The following is a 17,294-nucleotide window of genomic DNA, read 5'->3' as shown; positions in this document are numbered from 1 at the left end:
TTTGTTACTTAATACTTCTGACCTTTCTTAGTGAGGTACAAAAGGAATAGTTGGATCCAATATTTTAAGTTTTAAAGTCGAAGAAACTCAAAAAGACAAAACAAAAAACAGATGAAGCTCTGCTCATCAAATAATCTTCAAACTGAATCACTTTAGGTATATGTGTCTTTATTTTTACATTTGAGAATTTTAATTTTACTGACCACCTGACACAAAACATATCTCACAAACATTAAACAAGTAAAAAAAACATCTAAATTCTTAAGTGGGGACTTTTTTTTCCTCATGCCACACTGACAACCCCCCAGTGACATCTGCTGTGGTTACAGGTTTATCATTACTCTCACTGTGTTAGTGTCACTACTACTGTAAAACGCTGCACTCCCATAAGCCTTCCTGGCTTTAATTCATCCACCCAGCTGTATCTGCTCCATGTGTTCAGACAAAGAAGAGACAACAGGAGGTGAAGGGAGACGTGTCGCTTTCTAGGAGCCAAACACAAACACGCAGGACAGGAGAAGTGTCTATTTCACGATCTCTGAACATGACAGCCACTCACGTCCTTTCCTATCCATGTACAGATGGCTTTAAGATGCAGGAGTGTTTCTCTGACAGAGAGGGAGCAGTGCCCACCACTCATTCCATGGAGAGCTGCACACTCTCTGTCTGGCCTTGTTGTTGTTGCTGCTGCTCAAATTTTCTGGCTAAAAGACAAAAGAGAAGAGAGTTAAAGACAGCTGGTAAGTTTTAGTTACCTCAACATTACGCAGAATGACAACACGAGACACAGGTACCTATTCAGTGTGATCAAGATCTATGTCATTAAACCAAAAAATCTGAAACACTCCTCAGTTATGAGGCGTTTAAATGAGTGCACTAAAAATACATTAAATAATGTGCAGAAAACATTTGGCAGTTATTAGGTCTAATTCATCTGGTAGAGTAGGAACAAGTGAAAGATTCATGTTGGATTATAAGCGTTAATATGGTGAATTGTGTGTGAAGCTAAACTCTCCATACTTGAAAACTATACCATGACTCTGCTGTCAACAATTCTGTGGCCCCCACTGAACCAAAGTTGATAAAACACATTCCTTCTCTTGTTTGTAAACAGCCCAGATGCCGACTGTTCTTCCTCTTGTCCTGTGCAGATCTGCACTGATACTCACCCAGAGAGTACATCTCAAGCTGCTGTCGCAGGCGGACCTTCTGCAGACTGTCGTAGAAGTTGGGCTCCGGGCTGCTGCCGACGGTGGGAGGCAGAGTGAAGATGCGCATGATCTTCCTCTTGTTTCTGGATAAAACGTTAATAAAGAGAAACAATAAGACTGCACAGGCCGCATATGCCAATATATCTGTCAATCGATATCTGAAGTTAAAATTCAATTGTAAACGCAGATTTGGAGGGTTAAATTAATGCCGAAATAGACAAGAGACACTGATGATGTTTAGATATCAAGCCATGTGATGTAAAATACACTTGCCTGTAACCAGGAAGACAATAAAATGCACAGTTCTTCAGCTGTGTTGTTCTTCTGCCTATTATAAGCTGAGTGACAGGGTGGTGAATGTGTGACTGAAAGATTTAAACTGCGCTTACTTTCTGGCGTACATCAGCAGACCGAAGCTGACCAGGATAACCAGCAGGTAGACATTGGTGGCCTCATTCCAGGCTTCGTGCACCGAGTAGTCTATAGACTCGGGCTCGTTCCCCAAAACCCCGTGTGCACCCATTGAAGTACGACAACTACGACCAAACTCAGCAGGTAAATGTGTAAAAACAAGGAGATATTGTATTTAGTTCGCCTTCGGTAGTTCACGCTCGCTTGTGCGTCAGCCGTGCATTGTAAACACCATGACGTCACGTCCGCATCTTTCTTCTTCGTCTCTTTTGTTTCCGGAAGTCCACACGCTCCGGAGCGTGTTGCTGCCTCCTACTGTCCAAAACATGAACTCAAACACAAGCTCGCACAGCTTCAATGCAAGGTTCTCCACCAGTTGCAACTTGACAAGTTATTAAGAATATTTCAAGTGGAAATATTCAGTTGTCAGACATATTTTTGAACTGTGCAGATAACTCCTTTGATTATTTTCATACTTTAAAACTAAATTGAATATTTTTGGTTGGTTATTCAGTTTTGATCTATTATGTAAAGTCATGGCAGAGTACCATAACTTCAGCCCATCTTGTCAATGTAACAAAACAGTCACACTTGAAAAAAAATCAGATGCAACAGTATGTTTATTTGTCAAAATTACAATGTATCTGAACCACTGAGTGAACTCCCCTGCAGCACTGACATGGCAACATTGTTCATGTTGGTTTATAAGGAACTGCTATATGTGTGAAGTAGTGTAAAATAATCATAAAAATGACACTGGGGGAATCTCCCCAAACAAAAAGTTTGGTTTACAATAAAACCTTTTTAAACTATGTTTAATCAGTTCAAAACCATTCATTTTCAGCAATTACATGGTACCTTATATACACAAATAACTTTGTTGCATCGCACTGCTGTTTGTTTAATTTTTTTTCTTCAAAATTTATCTTATTTTTCAAAATAGAGTTTTACTAAATTCAGTACTACAGAATACATAAAGCTGCTTTTAACATAATTGCTGTAAATTAATAACTTTATACACAAGACAGAGACAAGAGCCAAAGCTCAGTACACATTAGAAAGTATTAGAAAGGACAACAGGCTGTTAGACCAATAACTGCAGTGGTTCATCATATTACAGCTGAAAAGCTGTGGGAAAACTGTTTCCTACAAGGTAGCCAAAAAAAAAAAGAAACACACAAAGAAACAAAAATATCTCAGGTTGCTACTTTTAGCCAATATGAAAATGACATGATAGCTACAACTCAACAAAAACTCCACCTCAAGTTGTTTCTGAGGTGTTCCTGATTCATCCACACTGTAATTTTAAATATTTTAACAGAGCGCTTCTGAAAGATGAGTTAATGGCTAAATGTTGGATGCACATGCTCAAGAAACCAAGTTGAGCACCAAAGCCAAACCAGCCATACAGTACATGTAAAGACACTGTGATCTGTAAAAACTAAGACAGTGCTCAAATGCTTGAAACATATGATGGTGGTCAGATCATTCAAAAACGTACACAGAAGTAAATGATGGCAAAACTATCTCTGGAGGAAACACAACAGGAGTGCTTATAGGAGAAAAAAAAATGAGGATTTGACAAAGTCAGAGTTTAAAAGATGTCTGAGACGAAGACCAAACTCAAGTACTTGTGACAAAACACAACTAAATGCATCAAAATAAGACTCTAATTTTTTTTGCAAAGACCTGTGGCAATTTACAGCTTTTAAGCTATGACAACCAATTAGTTCATTACTTAGTCATCATATATATATATATATATATAAATATATACACACAGGGAAAAAAAACTTTAAATCAAACCTTTATCACCAAGGAAAACCTGAAAGCAAGCAGTAAATATGCTGTTATTTATCATTTATTTACAATAAGGTAAGCTATTTTAAACAGGTGAATGCAAAGTAAGTTGTTAGTTACTGGACCACACAGGAACTCAGTGTGGGTGACGATTTAAACATGCAGTGTTTTCAGTGCTCCCTCTAAGCCTTGAGAGTGAAATGGGACCACAACACTCAGCAGAGAGAAAGACAGACCAGCTCCCCTCCATTTCCACATCAGGAACCTCTTCATCTCGGATGTATCTGTTTGATTTGGAGGATGGTTTTCAGGAGCATCAAATACTTTAATCTGACATTAGTCTTCAACTCTCAACGAGGCTCCATCATTCACCACAAACTGCCCAGTGATGTTTCAATTTCAAGATTGTGGTGTTTCCTGGATGTGTCAGTAAATCTCCTGTCATGTTAAAACTAACAATACCAATACTTTACACTCATGTCATTGACTGTATACTTAAGTATTAACTCATGTCTTTGCTGCTGTAACCTAACCTGCTGCAGATAAAACTAAAGCTACAGATGAACAGAGTTTGGTCAGTGCAGATACAGCCGTGTAGAATTTGTAGGCAGATGTGTGAAAACTACCAACAAATGAGCTACAGACAGCCAACTGGCACATATCTCCTCCTGTAATGTTATGAAAAAATAAACTTGTTGCCATCAACTGGTTATCACAGCATCTGCATAAATGGCCAAACTCTGCTTCTCTTGCCTGATCTGTCCTTCTGCCAGTGGTGGCTGTATTAGTAGCAGTGGATATATGCTGTTTCAGCATCTATAAGCAGTCCTCTTGTTAACCGTGTTAAGCTGAAATAACTGTCATTAGTAGTGTATATTTATGTGTATCTGCAAGCTTCTAGGCTGTTGCAGCATGAGCATTGGCTACAAGTAGGTTAGACTGAGATCAGTATCTAATCAAAGCATTAGCAGTATTTTAGCATTATTTCTGTAGCTAGCTTAAGAGTGATTGCAGCAGCTAGCAGTTTTAGCACTAGTATGTAACACCAGTATAAGCAAGCAATATGTCAAGCTATGCTAGAGGCTACTAGAAGCGATTATTGCCTACATCACTCTTACAAAATGCGTTATTAGCGTGTTAGCCTATTCAAAGCTAATGCGTGCAGTGTTCTGGATTAGCGTGGTCTCTAAGCTCTATGGTAGTGGCTGGGTGGTGAGAGAGCAGGCCTAGAGGGAGCACTGATTGATTCACTGGTGTCACATCAGTATGTCCAGGTCGTCACCGTGGTCGTCCTCCTCCGTCACCCGTAATGACAGCACCTCCTCGTTCAGAAACAGCCCGCTCAGACGCTCCTTTCGAGCCTGTCGCTGCTCTTTCAGCTGCCGCTTTCGGAGGGCTTTCTGCTGAAGCTTCCGCTGCTTCGAACGTTTCTGAAAAGACAGTGTGGGGGAGAGAGGTTAGTGATGATACCTAGACGAGAATAAGGGTGTAGAGATGATGCTAAAATTACATGCTCTGTTAAATGGAGAGGTAAAAGAAATAGCTGACAAAAAGGGCACTGGTATTTAAATCAGATAAAAAAAAGTTTGTAGATATAATGCAGTACAAAATTAATTAGAATGTATTAGTTAAAGTAAAGACAACATGTAAGTGGGGTCAGAAATAGTATGGTCAAATGTACTCTTTAAGTTTCCACTTGGGATTCTGAGTGAAGAAAACTGAATGATGTATGTCTAGCACAATAAAACATCACCTGAAAAACAGAAGTTATCGTATACAGAGGAACCTTACTTTAGAGTCTCGTATACGTTCTGCAGCACTGGAGAGGTTGCCATCACTGTGAGCTCTGCTGATGTTGGCAACACTGCTTCCACTACAGGCTGAGGCTGTACCACCTGTAACAAAGGGAAATATAAACAGTATTACAACAAGATAGGCTTAAAAATGTAATGTGACTCTGAGCTGAAGTGTCCTATTGCTGCAGGCTCCTCCAGTGACAGCACTCTTAACTAAACTTACCTGCTACAGAGTTGGAGGCTGTGGAACCGGTGGAGGAGCTAGCCGAGCTGACCATGCTGGCGTTGCTGCTGCTGGCTCCACTGACACCGCCGGTGCTGGCGCTGCTGTGGCTGCTCCTCTTCCAGCCCTCTCTGGTGCTACTGGCCCGCTGCCTGGGGCTGTGCTCTCGGATGTAGTTACGCACCTGACGACAACACACTCGTCACAAATCACTCTTTTCACGTGGAGGAGCATTGTTTTTATCAGTGACGCATTAGCAGTGGGTGTTGTTCTCCAAAATGCAACAATAATGACATCATACTAGACATTTTCATTCATATAGTAAGTACTAGTTTTGAAGTGGACCCACTGATACTAGAATCACATAAACTTCTATACATATTTACCTATAATCACCAAACAGCATTTCATGTCAGCATTTCAGGTGTCAAATTGGTTGCAAATAACTTTCAAAAGCACAAAAACGCCTTTGATGTAAATGGAAATCTGCTAAAAACAAGAAGCACAAGTGCTTTACATATTTCTAGGTGTCCTCAGAGACTGGAAAATAAGCAGCCATTTAAAAATCTACTGTTTGTGTTGAATGTATGACAGGCTGCTCACAGTTTGCTATAAGCTTGTAGCTAAGTGTGAAAGAAAACCAGCTTTGTTTATTGGTGTAGTTGTCCTGTATTATAGAAGTGTTTCAGAACTATCACCCACCTGTTTGAGTTTCTCATCGGTGAGACAGTTGAGCTCAATGATGAATTCACTGTCTGTGGGAGAGATCTGAGCACATGGGTCGATGATCTTGATGATGTCCAGCTGCTCTCTCAGGCCCATCTCTGTGCTGACCTTCCGACTCAGGTACTCAATGTACTCCACCTGGAAGTGGTAACACACACACAGAGCTTTCAGTTTAGCAGTTTTTGTCTGGGAATCACTGCTCTCCTATTATGTTGTGATAAATTATTAGCTTGACTGAGGTTGTCAGCTTTGTTGTTGCTGCTTCTGAACTCTGCAGCAGCATAGTAAGGTGTGTCAGCTTTACTTACTTGTTCATCGTTGGTCATAGCACTCCAAGGTAGTTCATCCAGGTTACGATGAGGGTGGGGCTTGGGCTTCCTCTTGGAAAACAAACACGGTGAACTTGGCACGCTCGGGATGATGTCAGAGAGGACATCGCTGCCACTGGCAATGTCACTTCCTGGCAACTAGGAGGAAAGCAGAAAGACAGATCAGCAATAATGTGTGTAGCCAACAAGACAGGAAGACGTTTGGAAAGGGCTCCCAGTTACAGTATGATTTTAATCAGATTGGCCACAATATCCACATCCAGATAATGCAACCATGTTCTTACAGTACACATTTAAAAATAAAATCTGCTTTAAAAAAATCACTTGTAAATTAACAAACAGACCAGCTAATAACCAACCTGCCACTCAAATTCGCTGTCAGACCAGTCCCAATAGGTGCTGATCGAGGAGGAGACGTCGCTGCAAACACTGCCCTCTGGAAACAAGTCCAGCGATGTTAGTTCTTGGTCATCCAGAAGGGAGTAACAGTCATCCTGATCCCCCACTGATACAGAGGAGAAGAGCTCCTCACTGCACTCTGAGCTGGCAACGCTGGTCCCACAGGAAGTAAGGTTCCATCTGAGGAGAACAAGAGGAGGAACAGCAGGAACATCAGGTTCAAAGTAAATGACATGAGTAATTTCTGGAAATTGTTCTGATCATTTTCCTGAGAACAAGTGCAGTGCAAATAAGAGAAGGATGCACATTTTAATTATGTTAATACATTTCAAACAACTGAATCTCTTTGAAAGACATTCCAAATGTCTATTAAGTTTATCTACACAAAGGATAAACAAAAATATAGGTGCAGGAGTCCTTTGCATGTAAAGAATCATTGCACTGAAGATAATATTTGGACATAGGTTTTTCTAGCCCTTTAAAACAAGAGAAAACCACACAGCCTTTTAATGTTCTCTAATGGCAGTAATTTTCAGTGCCATGTAACATTATAATTATGAGTTTCAGGCTGTAATCTCTAACTGTGTTTCACACTCTGTTACCCTTTTCATAGTGGCAAGCAGTATGGTGGGGGTTTTGGTTGGAACAAACATGGTGTGAGAAACATCAATTCTAGTGAGCTGCCACAGCTGTAAACAAACTTTACTGGCACAGTCAGCAAGGACACGTAAAACTTCACAAGCACACTGACACTCCTCAATAGCAGGAGGGTGAATTCTACCAACAGCTGCAATCACACATCCTGCTGTAAATATCCTTTGAAAGCATTATCTGAAAGTCAATTTACATCAGAGACAGGTGACACACATGTGTGAACACACAAACAAACACACTCTACTTGCCTGTTACTGTGGAAGCGGTGTAGAGGGTCTGTTCTGTGACAAGACGAGAGCTGACAGCCAAAGTCACTGACGTCTAGGGTTCCCACATCACTGAGGTTGGCTCTTTGGGAGAGGAGAGGGAACGGCTCCTCTGGGGCCAAAAACTTCTCATACAGCGATTCAGACATGGCCAGATGTACCTGACACAGACACAGAGGCAAAGATTAGACACAAATAACAGGGCACCTTTCAACACAGCTGCAGCCTCTGTAATTACCACTAAGTTAAATAAGTGCATCTTAAGCACTCTCAACAAAAGTTTCACAAAGGTAATATGTGGCATTTGCAAGGAACTGTGCAGAAATGTTATTGAGTTTATCACGACTTTGTCTACTCACTGTTATTTTTCACTTTATTGGGTTCAGTTTGTAGACAAAATTATTGATGCCAACTCTACACAAATGTCACACTACACACAAATGTTTTACATTTCTGGCTAGTACACCAATCTCAACAATCATGAGCTACTTACTTAATTACCATTCAACCAAAATCTCAGCTAAGTTCTTTTGATCTTCTATACTTGGTGTACAGTGGAAATAAGCTTTGTGTATTCAACATGAATACATCAACAGTGCATTAATAATAAAGTTGTCATTAAATGTCGATTTTAAATATAAAAAAAACCCTGTAAAGGAAATGTTCAAAAGATTAAAACAAAATTAATTAAGGGAAAAATCTTTGAATGTACTTTTACATTCGTTTATTTTGGACAGATATGCAGAGATGTAACAACAGGAAAATGGGGACTAATGTGCACATTGATGTGATGTTGTTCCTTATGTTTAGTGCGGTAGAAGTGAATATTTCCTACGTAAACATTCTGGGCAAACACCACATCAGTCAGAAATCCATACGTAGCCTAATCGTTTTGTTATCAAATGTAATTATAAATGTAAAGAACGAAAGGCTTAATGAACTTCACTTGACTCCCTTTGCTTGTGGAAGTTTTTCGCCGTTTTCCTGTATGTCGTTAATAATCAAAAGTAACAAAAGAAACAACAAAAATGTCTCCAACCGAAGCAAAACTTTTTTTAAATCACAGAAATATTAGCAAAATGGTTAATTTATGAATCTTGTCTTTGGATCTTTGCTACTAACATTAGTTACGCAACTCACTGATTTATTGTTTTATTTTACACAGCTAGCGTTAATGTTAATTGCTGACTTTACCAGGTGTCATTCACGTTGAGCATCTAACGCCCATACATATTTTTCTTCATAACAAAATTGTTATACTGTAAACATACCGTCGTATGAATAAGGCAGGGCAAAATGAGAATTCAGAATAAAAAATACCTAGTTAGTGTACATATAAGTTTGGACACACTCACACTATACTAAATGTTACCGTGTTTACTTGAGGCGAATAGTTAGTCTGCGATAACAACACAAGCTAACATCGTTAGCTGGTTGCTAATACTCCGATTGTCCACGTAGCGTTTACCAAACCACAAAACGACGCCTAACTAATCGTTTCCCCACAATAACGAATCCAAATTACTTACAAACCTGACCATGTGGTAATATGGAAGCTATATACATCGAAACACCAACCTTTTGTCGTTCAAACTGTAACCTTTTCAACCACCTCCATTTGCAAATCCTTTCTTTTCTATCGATGATCTAAGCTGTCACCGCGAGACTCCCGGGAGCGACGCGAGCGTCATGTGACCTGAAGGCGGAAGCAGTCACATAAACAGTAAACTAGCATATTAGATAGTACGAACCCTTGTATTTAAATTTATCTGTTTTTCTATCTGTCATCTGTACATATTGTATATTATTGTGTGATTAGTCATGTCTTCGAGTCATGGAAAGGACTCCAGCTTTTTGGGAGGCAGGATACCACCAGAGATTGAGTCACTGTCGAAAAACCTGAAGGATGTGGACCAAGAGATGTTCAGAAGAATCCTGAAAGGTAACCGATAATGCGAGATGATACAGCTGTTACAGCCTCTTAAGCCATTTAAAAGTTTATTATTATTATTATTATTATGCATTACGGACTTGTACAGATATCCATAGCACGTCTATATATTTAAATGCATGGTGTAAGTCACTGCTATGAGAAAACAAAACTTGACATTCATTAGTTGCTTAATTAAACAGAATTTACTACGAGTTTCTCATGGCAAGTGCACTATCAGGTAAATCCATTAAATAGGTGAATTAAATGTCCTTGCATGTGAATACTGCTCTGCCCAGCTGTGGTCAGTGCCCTGGAGGGGAAGGACTGCAGAGACGTGATGAAGGCGATAGCAGAGGGCAGTACCATCCCACAGGAGAGGCTCAGTCACATCATAGCTGGGATGTACAGAGTGCTGTCCGAGGCCATCCGCATCCCCACATCATCACTCAAACAGGAGGTACGCCGGTCACTGTAAATCACATACTGATACAAAGCACAAAATCATGTTTTGGCAGCTGAAATCTTGTCTCACTGGTGCTTTACTTGCTACTAGGAGACATGACTGGTGTCCCAATACACTACATACAACTAAGCAGATTTTGAAAATGTAGTGTATTTAGTATGCTAAAAAACACAAAGGACATTTTGACATGTCACAGTAGCAAAAGCACAGGTATGAATAATAACATGAGGGATGGCTGATTTCCATTTAGCTGCTTCAGTTCCAGACTTCTGGCATTGTGTCTGAAATCACTCTATATATTCTACATCATGCTTTGTATGTAACTTTTGTTATTGTATGAGTGTTTGTCTTATGAATGTGTAGTTTATGCACTCACTACACATTTATTGCCCTCAAAAATGCCCACAGTGGATAGGAGAAAGTACTAAACATGCATGTTATTAATGCTAAATTTACCATAGTGCAACACTACACCTGTCAGTGATAATGCAAAATGATCATGTGTGATAAGTGTCCAAAATGTCAACATAGTGCTCATTGCAGAGTAAAGTACAGACTGTTTGTTATAAAGGGAGTAGTGAATGAGTGAACAAGGGCGTGACTTTGGACACAGCTCTGGTTTTGTTCTTGCCGATTCACTGTCTCACTGTTATTCATGGGGCTCTAGGGAACAAAATGCTAATTGCTTCCCCATCATAAACATTCAATTGCACACTTTACAGTGAATGTATTATTTTTGTATAGAAAATACTTAAAGGTTTCACTGTGTCCCCGTTTAGGCCTTCAAAGAAGATCTCAGAGAATTAAGGCAAGACTCAATATCTTTTTATCACATGCTCATTATTTTGATTCACTATCACTTCTTATAAAAAACACAACTGCAACCTCAAATGCTGAATTTGTTGTTTCTGTTTCTGTCACGCAGGATACCAGAAGACTTTATCACAGATTTCTCCAGTGTGGTTTTTGGAAATCGGTATGTTGAGTTTACAACCTCTAAATGTAGACATTTACACATTTTGTCTCAAAGGTTCTGTGTCCCCTCACGAAGGACAGAGCTCCCTGTTCTATGAATAATGACAGTAAAGAAGACAGACCTTTTTCATTGTCACTGTGACTTGAACTTGTTTGGTCACTGTAGTGGTTGGACATCTATCACAGGACACTGACATCTGACATTTGTCCATTAATTTCTGAGCAGTGCAGCTGTGGCATACAGATGCAGTTTATGAAGACATTATGATTCCCATCTGCTTTGTATTTTTAGCCGTGCAGCTATAGAGGCAGGGACCTCCCAGAGTGATCCTCACCTGCCCACGATCGAAGACTGTAAATGGAGAGTGGATGTTGCCATTTCTACGAGGTAATATACTGAGGAGGAGAAGGAGCACTGTGGGATATATACTGATGACTCAAACGTTTGTCATACCCATGTCTGGAAAATACTCAGGGAACACTGGTAGAACTTCTGAATAATTATTACTGACTAACATGATGCAGTGGTTTTTCAACTATGACCATTTCATTGAAGTCATTCTGTTTGTTTGACAGTTGATCTTTGGGTTACACAGAACAGAAGCACCTCTGAAATAAGCATTTAGTATCAAAGATGTGACCAAATGTTTTATTGTTGTACTGTTTGAAAGCAAAGTAAGTAATTAAGTCCACGTCTTTCTATGCCCCCCCTCCAGCTCTTTAGCCAGAGCCCTGCAGCCTTCTGTGCTGATGCAGATTAAACTGTCAGATGGGACTTTTCACCGCTTTGAGGTAATAAACAATTGATTGTTTCTTTACATATCTATTCAACCTGTGTTCATTGTCAATTTATGTGCCCAATTCATAAATACAAGCCTAGCAAGTCAAATACCTCCATTTTGAAACCAGCACTAAAGACATATAGGTGAGTATGCCCAAATTCTTTATTTAGAAATGATGGAAATTACATGGATGACTTCACACTAGCCCCTCAGCATCTACAATGAAGCAGTTTTGAGGGGTCACACTTTTGGTTTTATAGTTTCCAAGTATCTTGTTGAGAGGAATACAGACTCTAGTAGTTGTTGAAAGAGAAGAGGGTGGTTTCTTTCCTTCTCCTCGACCCAGGTACAGATGTTGGAGAGTACTTAAAAGTTGTGAAATACGTAAATGGAATCATTAAAGTCCTAGAAAAGGTCAAAATCTCTTAATTACTGTCAGAGTGAGGGTCTTCCTTTTTCACAACACAAGGCACCATCTTTTGCAATGTACTTCCTTCTAAGATTAACATAAAACAGTGTGTCTATGCATTTCTCAAGGATTTCATTCTTCTTAAACTCTTAGGACTTATATCAGCTCCTGCACATTCAGGTTTTGGAGGCTTTGGCTGTTTACTGGAGTCTTAAATAGACTTCAGTTTTCATTAGAACTGTCTCTGGCTTTCAGAAACCCATAGATATCCCATGGGTGTTCATTTTATCCATATGGCTAGTGATAGTTCTACACTGTGGGTAGAAGGATGTTGGTTGTTAGCCAGTGGTCTAATGTTGGTCTGTTTCACTTGTTACATAATAGGATCACAGTGGAATAATTGAAGTAGCCATTATTAACCACAGCCAAACCTGGAACTTGTTCTCAATACTGTGTCTTCGTTTATTCAGTATCAGCATGTTTCCACTTGTTACACGTATTGTATAAGAGAATATTCATTACAGTGTGAAAAATAAAGGTGGGTATAATAGAAAATCGAACTGTCCTATCTCTTGGTAAATTAACCTTTTTCCTGTAAAAATAAAATTATAGCCACGTCTGTGGATTACATACATTTCAGCCCGAAACTCCAATCATGTCTCTTCCATCTCAAAATTATACAAAGGATTGTTGCCTTTCTGCGCCAACAACAACAGCACAATGCTGAAACAGTCCATTATAACATTACTATAAAATGTATAACTTGTAATATAACTGTACACTTGGAAGAAATAATTGCAGGTAGTGATGAATGAGTTAGAAAGCTCTTCATATAAAGAGCGAGCAGACAAAGTGAGAAACTCCACAGCTAAATCAAATCTTCAACAAAATGAGTAATGTATTGACTCAGCAGGGGGCGCCATACTCCCGCTACAGTGTACCTGCCTCATAGTGGCAAAATGGAAGCAGGATTAGAGATTTCAGCTGTCGCTGCTTTCGAAGTAGGTCTCTAATGTAGACAGAAGCAGGAGGGAGGACTCCTACTACTGCACTAGGTGCAGCGGTTATGTAATCAGATTACAACTGAATTAGAAGATTAGCAGCAACAACATCCGATGTGCAGATTCTATTGATGGACCTTATCTCTACCTGATGCGCTTCACAGGATCTCTTCCGGAAAGTGTCTAACAGATACCCTCTGCTGTAATCACAAAAAAACAGACCCACCTTCTCACCTTCTCCCTTTAGGGAGGTCAGAGGTCAACTCTGCCATGAATCGTTCACTGTGAACTAAAAACAAACATCTCAATAATGACCATCATCCCATCACTACAGTGTTGTGTGTCACCATCTAAATATTATATCATTATTGTAGCCCCACCTTGGCTGTGCAGCTGTCTGTTTTACATCGTCAGTGAGTTGTTGTTTTTCTGTTCAGGTGCCAGTGACGAAGTTCCAGGAGCTCCGTTACAATGTGGCTTTGATCCTCAAAGAGATGAATGATCTGGAGAAGAGGAGCATTCTCAAAATCCAAGATTGATAACGTACCATGTAGGGTTGTTGGTAAATTAAACTTTTCTACTTGGCTTTTAGTTCTTGTAAATTTGCTGCACACAGGACAACACTCATTTAAGAAACTTAAAATACATCATAAATGATAACAATGATAATTTGTCTGTCATGGAGTTATGCTTTGAGAGTGTTGGCATCCAACATACTGGACTGTTGTCAGAGTGTCAAATGATAAGAGCAGCGTAGGAAGGATAGTCAGGCTGCGCCACAGGACAGTTTCCTGTGTTTAAAAACAGACCTGTGAAATCAGACAGTATCACTTATTTACTTGTTTTGTTGCAAACAGAATAGAACTGAACAGTTTCGTGGTCCGTATGTTTGAGACAGCTGCGAAGCTCCATCGTACCAAAATACAAATGCAGCCCAGTGAACTCTCAGACACTCTCTCACTAAGTGGCCACTTTAACTGGAGTCATGTGATCTGCTCTGTTGTTTGAGTCTGAACATGCTGTTCAACTGTTCCTGAAACATGAGAATGTACAAATGATGTGAATGAACAAGGTATTCTTTTTTCTACTCATGTTTTTATACCTGTTATTCAAACCAGTGACAGAACAAAAGGCTTGTAGCACTATTGTATAAAAAGCAGGATGATGTTTTTTTGTTGTTGTTTTGTATGTTTTCCATAATAACATCAAAAATTTGTACCTCTTGAACCACACTTCTCTAATAAAATCTGTCCATCATTGTACTTGTAATAGGTTTGTTGAAATTTGAACACAGTGTCAAGAGAGGTACATATACATGAGTCATTTAATAAAGGTTTAACACTTGTACACGTGTACAACACCATCATAAACACATACGGAAATAAGTCGACACATAAACAAGTAGCAGCCTCAATACAAGTGACAAATAGCCAACAAATCATTATGAAGTTGTATCAAACACTCTCAGTAAATAAAACCTTCAGTCATACAATGATTCAACAGTGATTTAAGGCCTATACGGTTTACTGTGTAAATAAATGAAGTGAAACAGGAAGAAAATGTCACTCGCACTCACTCATGGGTTAATTTTTGAACAGCTGCCCAGATCAGGTTTATGATTGAACCAGCAGCTCTCTAATGTTTGACTAGTCCCAAAAACGATGTCTGAAAAAACACACATCAACAGTGGAAAATTACTCTGCAATCACCCAATTTCATACTTCAGTCACATTAATTTTAATTAACGTAGTCGGTTGATGGTTTGTCAACTTGTGGAACTGTCTTATAATACACAGATTTTTAGTCACACTGTCTGATGGACTGTCATGAATTTTATACAGATATTTGTGGTCACCAGAGGATGAAGCCTATTGACTGGTGATGATGACTTTTCCTTTTACACCACCTTAAAGTTCACATTTGTGGCTCTGAGCGAAAATGTAATATTTAAAAATATTTAATGGTTTGTCATAAAATTTAGTAAAGCCTCAGTTTTTAACTCTACACTGAAATACTTAATGCTTATTTTCTGTTAGCATCCAGAAGACACCATAGATACTTATACTGGGAAAAAATGTTACATGTTGAGTACCTACAAAATTAATTATTTTGTGGGGAGACACAAATAAGATGTTCACCAAAATAAATAAATAAATAAATAAAATTTAGTAAGTCACCTGTTTTTTTAACTGGAATAAAGGTCTTTTTTAAAATGGAATCTGCAAATGATGTGATTAAAAATTTAAAGAAAAAGCAACTAATTGAATTGAAATATGAAAAATGCAAACACTTTGATCTTTTGAAGTTATTTCATTCATCGTTGTAATGATATACATGTCATCTGTAATGAAATTTATAAATAATCAAAACAATGCAGTAAATGAGTATGAAAATATGTAGTGCAAAATACTGTATAGTGGATTGTTCACTTAGGCAGAGGTTTCCCTGAACAACAGTCAAACTCCCTTTTTATACTGTAAAAGAGCACAAAGAAACCCCTGTCCCTTCGGTTCAGCTGAACTTGACAGACTTATCACTAATATCTGGAGGCACTCGGCCTCCCCCATGCTGGAAAATACACACACTAACACATACCACAAAATACTTCAACACAAAGGAACATAAGAACTACTCAGTGAAATCATAAGCTCAGTTTAGAGAAACATTTTCCTCCAAATTCTTTAGAATCAGTTCCCACCCTGGATGAAAAATTCTGACTCATAATTGCACAATGTTACATGACACACTTATATACTACTACCATATCATGCTCATATATCATATGTGAAGAACAACTATGTAAAGATGTTACATAAGGATGTTTTCATAGTCTTTCACACATCCACCTCCATCCATTCATAAATTACCATCTAATTGTATTTTAATAAAGATAAAAGACAATGTTTCACACAAAACATCTGCTCTTTATTTTGATAGGTAACGGATCAGATCCTGTCTCCCTTGACCAAACAGACACCGGCATGAATCTAATTTTCCACGTAAGAACAACCATAAGAAAACCTGCTCCTGCTATGAAATAGTAAAAAATGTCATTTTCATGGTCATGCAAGTCTTTGACTCATACACTATCTCAAATTCTGTCTTGATTCTTTCATGCTTCCCATTCCTGTAGCCTATGTTTATGCATTCTTTCCCTAAACGAATGCCCTGAAATATGAGATTTTCACTGTGAAATGTGACACCTATGGTGTTTTGGAAAAACACAAGCAGCATTTGAATCCATCACATGAATATCTATCTTTCTTTGCAGCCAAGAAGGAACGTGTTTTATAACAGTCTCTGAGGTGACTTTGAGGATAACTGCTGATCCCAAACCAGTATTTAATGTTCAGACAGTCTGCACTAGAGGAGCTGGCTAGACTGAATTGCTGGCCTATTTAGAAACACACATAACCAAATTTCAAGGTGTGAAGGGACAAGAGGATCTCTGCCTAATATGTGTGTGGTCAGCGTGTGTTTATGTGCTTGCATAATCATCTGCATCTGTCCTCATTTGCATATATGTCAATCTGTCTGTTTTACATGTGTGTCAGTCTGTCTGTGTCTGCAGTGGTGTATATGTCAGTCAGAGTTTGCGTCTGTGTGTGGGATTGAGTTCACAGGCTAGACCGGCCGACCTATATTACCAGCACTGCTACTACTGATATGGACACTGATCGACTGACTCGCCTCTAATCCCCCACTCACCCGCAGCAAAACCCCTTTAGGAAACAGTGCTTAATTTGAGACTGGAGGAAATACAACAGGTAATGCTAATAATACCATGTGGTCTAGTATTTGGATCCATGTAGAGGACAATTCATTAAACAGTCATTAAACTCTGACCTTAACCACAACCTACTTCTAATTCTGACCTTATAAGGAGTCTATGTATAACTTAGGTACTAACATTGTA

General features: G+C 39.0%; 3 protein-coding genes across 3 annotated transcripts; 1 reads left to right on the top strand and 2 right to left on the bottom strand.

Moving 5' to 3' along the window:
• Positions 1 to 151: 151 nt before the first annotated feature.
• Positions 152 to 1,879, bottom strand: smim19 (small integral membrane protein 19). The gene is made up of 3 exons (XM_018669912.2): positions 1,601 to 1,879; positions 1,170 to 1,294; positions 152 to 704 (listed from the first exon to the last, which is right to left on the bottom strand). Exons 1-3 carry the CDS (start codon positions 1,732 to 1,734, stop codon positions 637 to 639), a joined length of 327 nt encoding a protein of 108 aa, XP_018525428.1. The 5' UTR covers positions 1,735 to 1,879; the 3' UTR covers positions 152 to 636.
• A 345-nt stretch (positions 1,880 to 2,224) lies between these two features.
• fam199x (family with sequence similarity 199, X-linked) lies at positions 2,225 to 9,496 on the bottom strand. The gene is made up of 8 exons (XM_018669925.2): positions 9,394 to 9,496; positions 7,798 to 7,976; positions 6,856 to 7,075; positions 6,476 to 6,634; positions 6,144 to 6,305; positions 5,442 to 5,625; positions 5,214 to 5,317; positions 2,225 to 4,852 (listed from the first exon to the last, which is right to left on the bottom strand). Exons 2-8 carry the CDS (start codon positions 7,962 to 7,964, stop codon positions 4,679 to 4,681), a joined length of 1,170 nt encoding a protein of 389 aa, XP_018525441.1. The 5' UTR covers positions 7,965 to 7,976; positions 9,394 to 9,496; the 3' UTR covers positions 2,225 to 4,678.
• Positions 9,497 to 9,502: 6 nt separating this feature from the next.
• Positions 9,503 to 14,640, top strand: commd5 (COMM domain containing 5). Its single transcript, XM_018669937.2, has 7 exons — positions 9,503 to 9,757; positions 10,045 to 10,205; positions 10,991 to 11,019; positions 11,137 to 11,187; positions 11,479 to 11,574; positions 11,903 to 11,978; positions 13,816 to 14,640. Exons 1-7 carry the CDS (start codon positions 9,637 to 9,639, stop codon positions 13,915 to 13,917), a joined length of 636 nt encoding a protein of 211 aa, XP_018525453.1. The 5' UTR covers positions 9,503 to 9,636; the 3' UTR covers positions 13,918 to 14,640.
• Positions 14,641 to 17,294: the final 2,654 nt, after the last annotated feature.

The sequence above is a fragment of the Lates calcarifer genome, linkage group LG8, assembly GCF_001640805.2.
Source record: "Lates calcarifer isolate ASB-BC8 linkage group LG8, TLL_Latcal_v3, whole genome shotgun sequence".
Taxonomy (NCBI): domain Eukaryota; kingdom Metazoa; phylum Chordata; class Actinopteri; family Centropomidae; genus Lates; species Lates calcarifer.
Note: the sequence above shows the minus strand (reverse complement) of the source record. Positions and strands in the feature narration are given on the sequence as shown.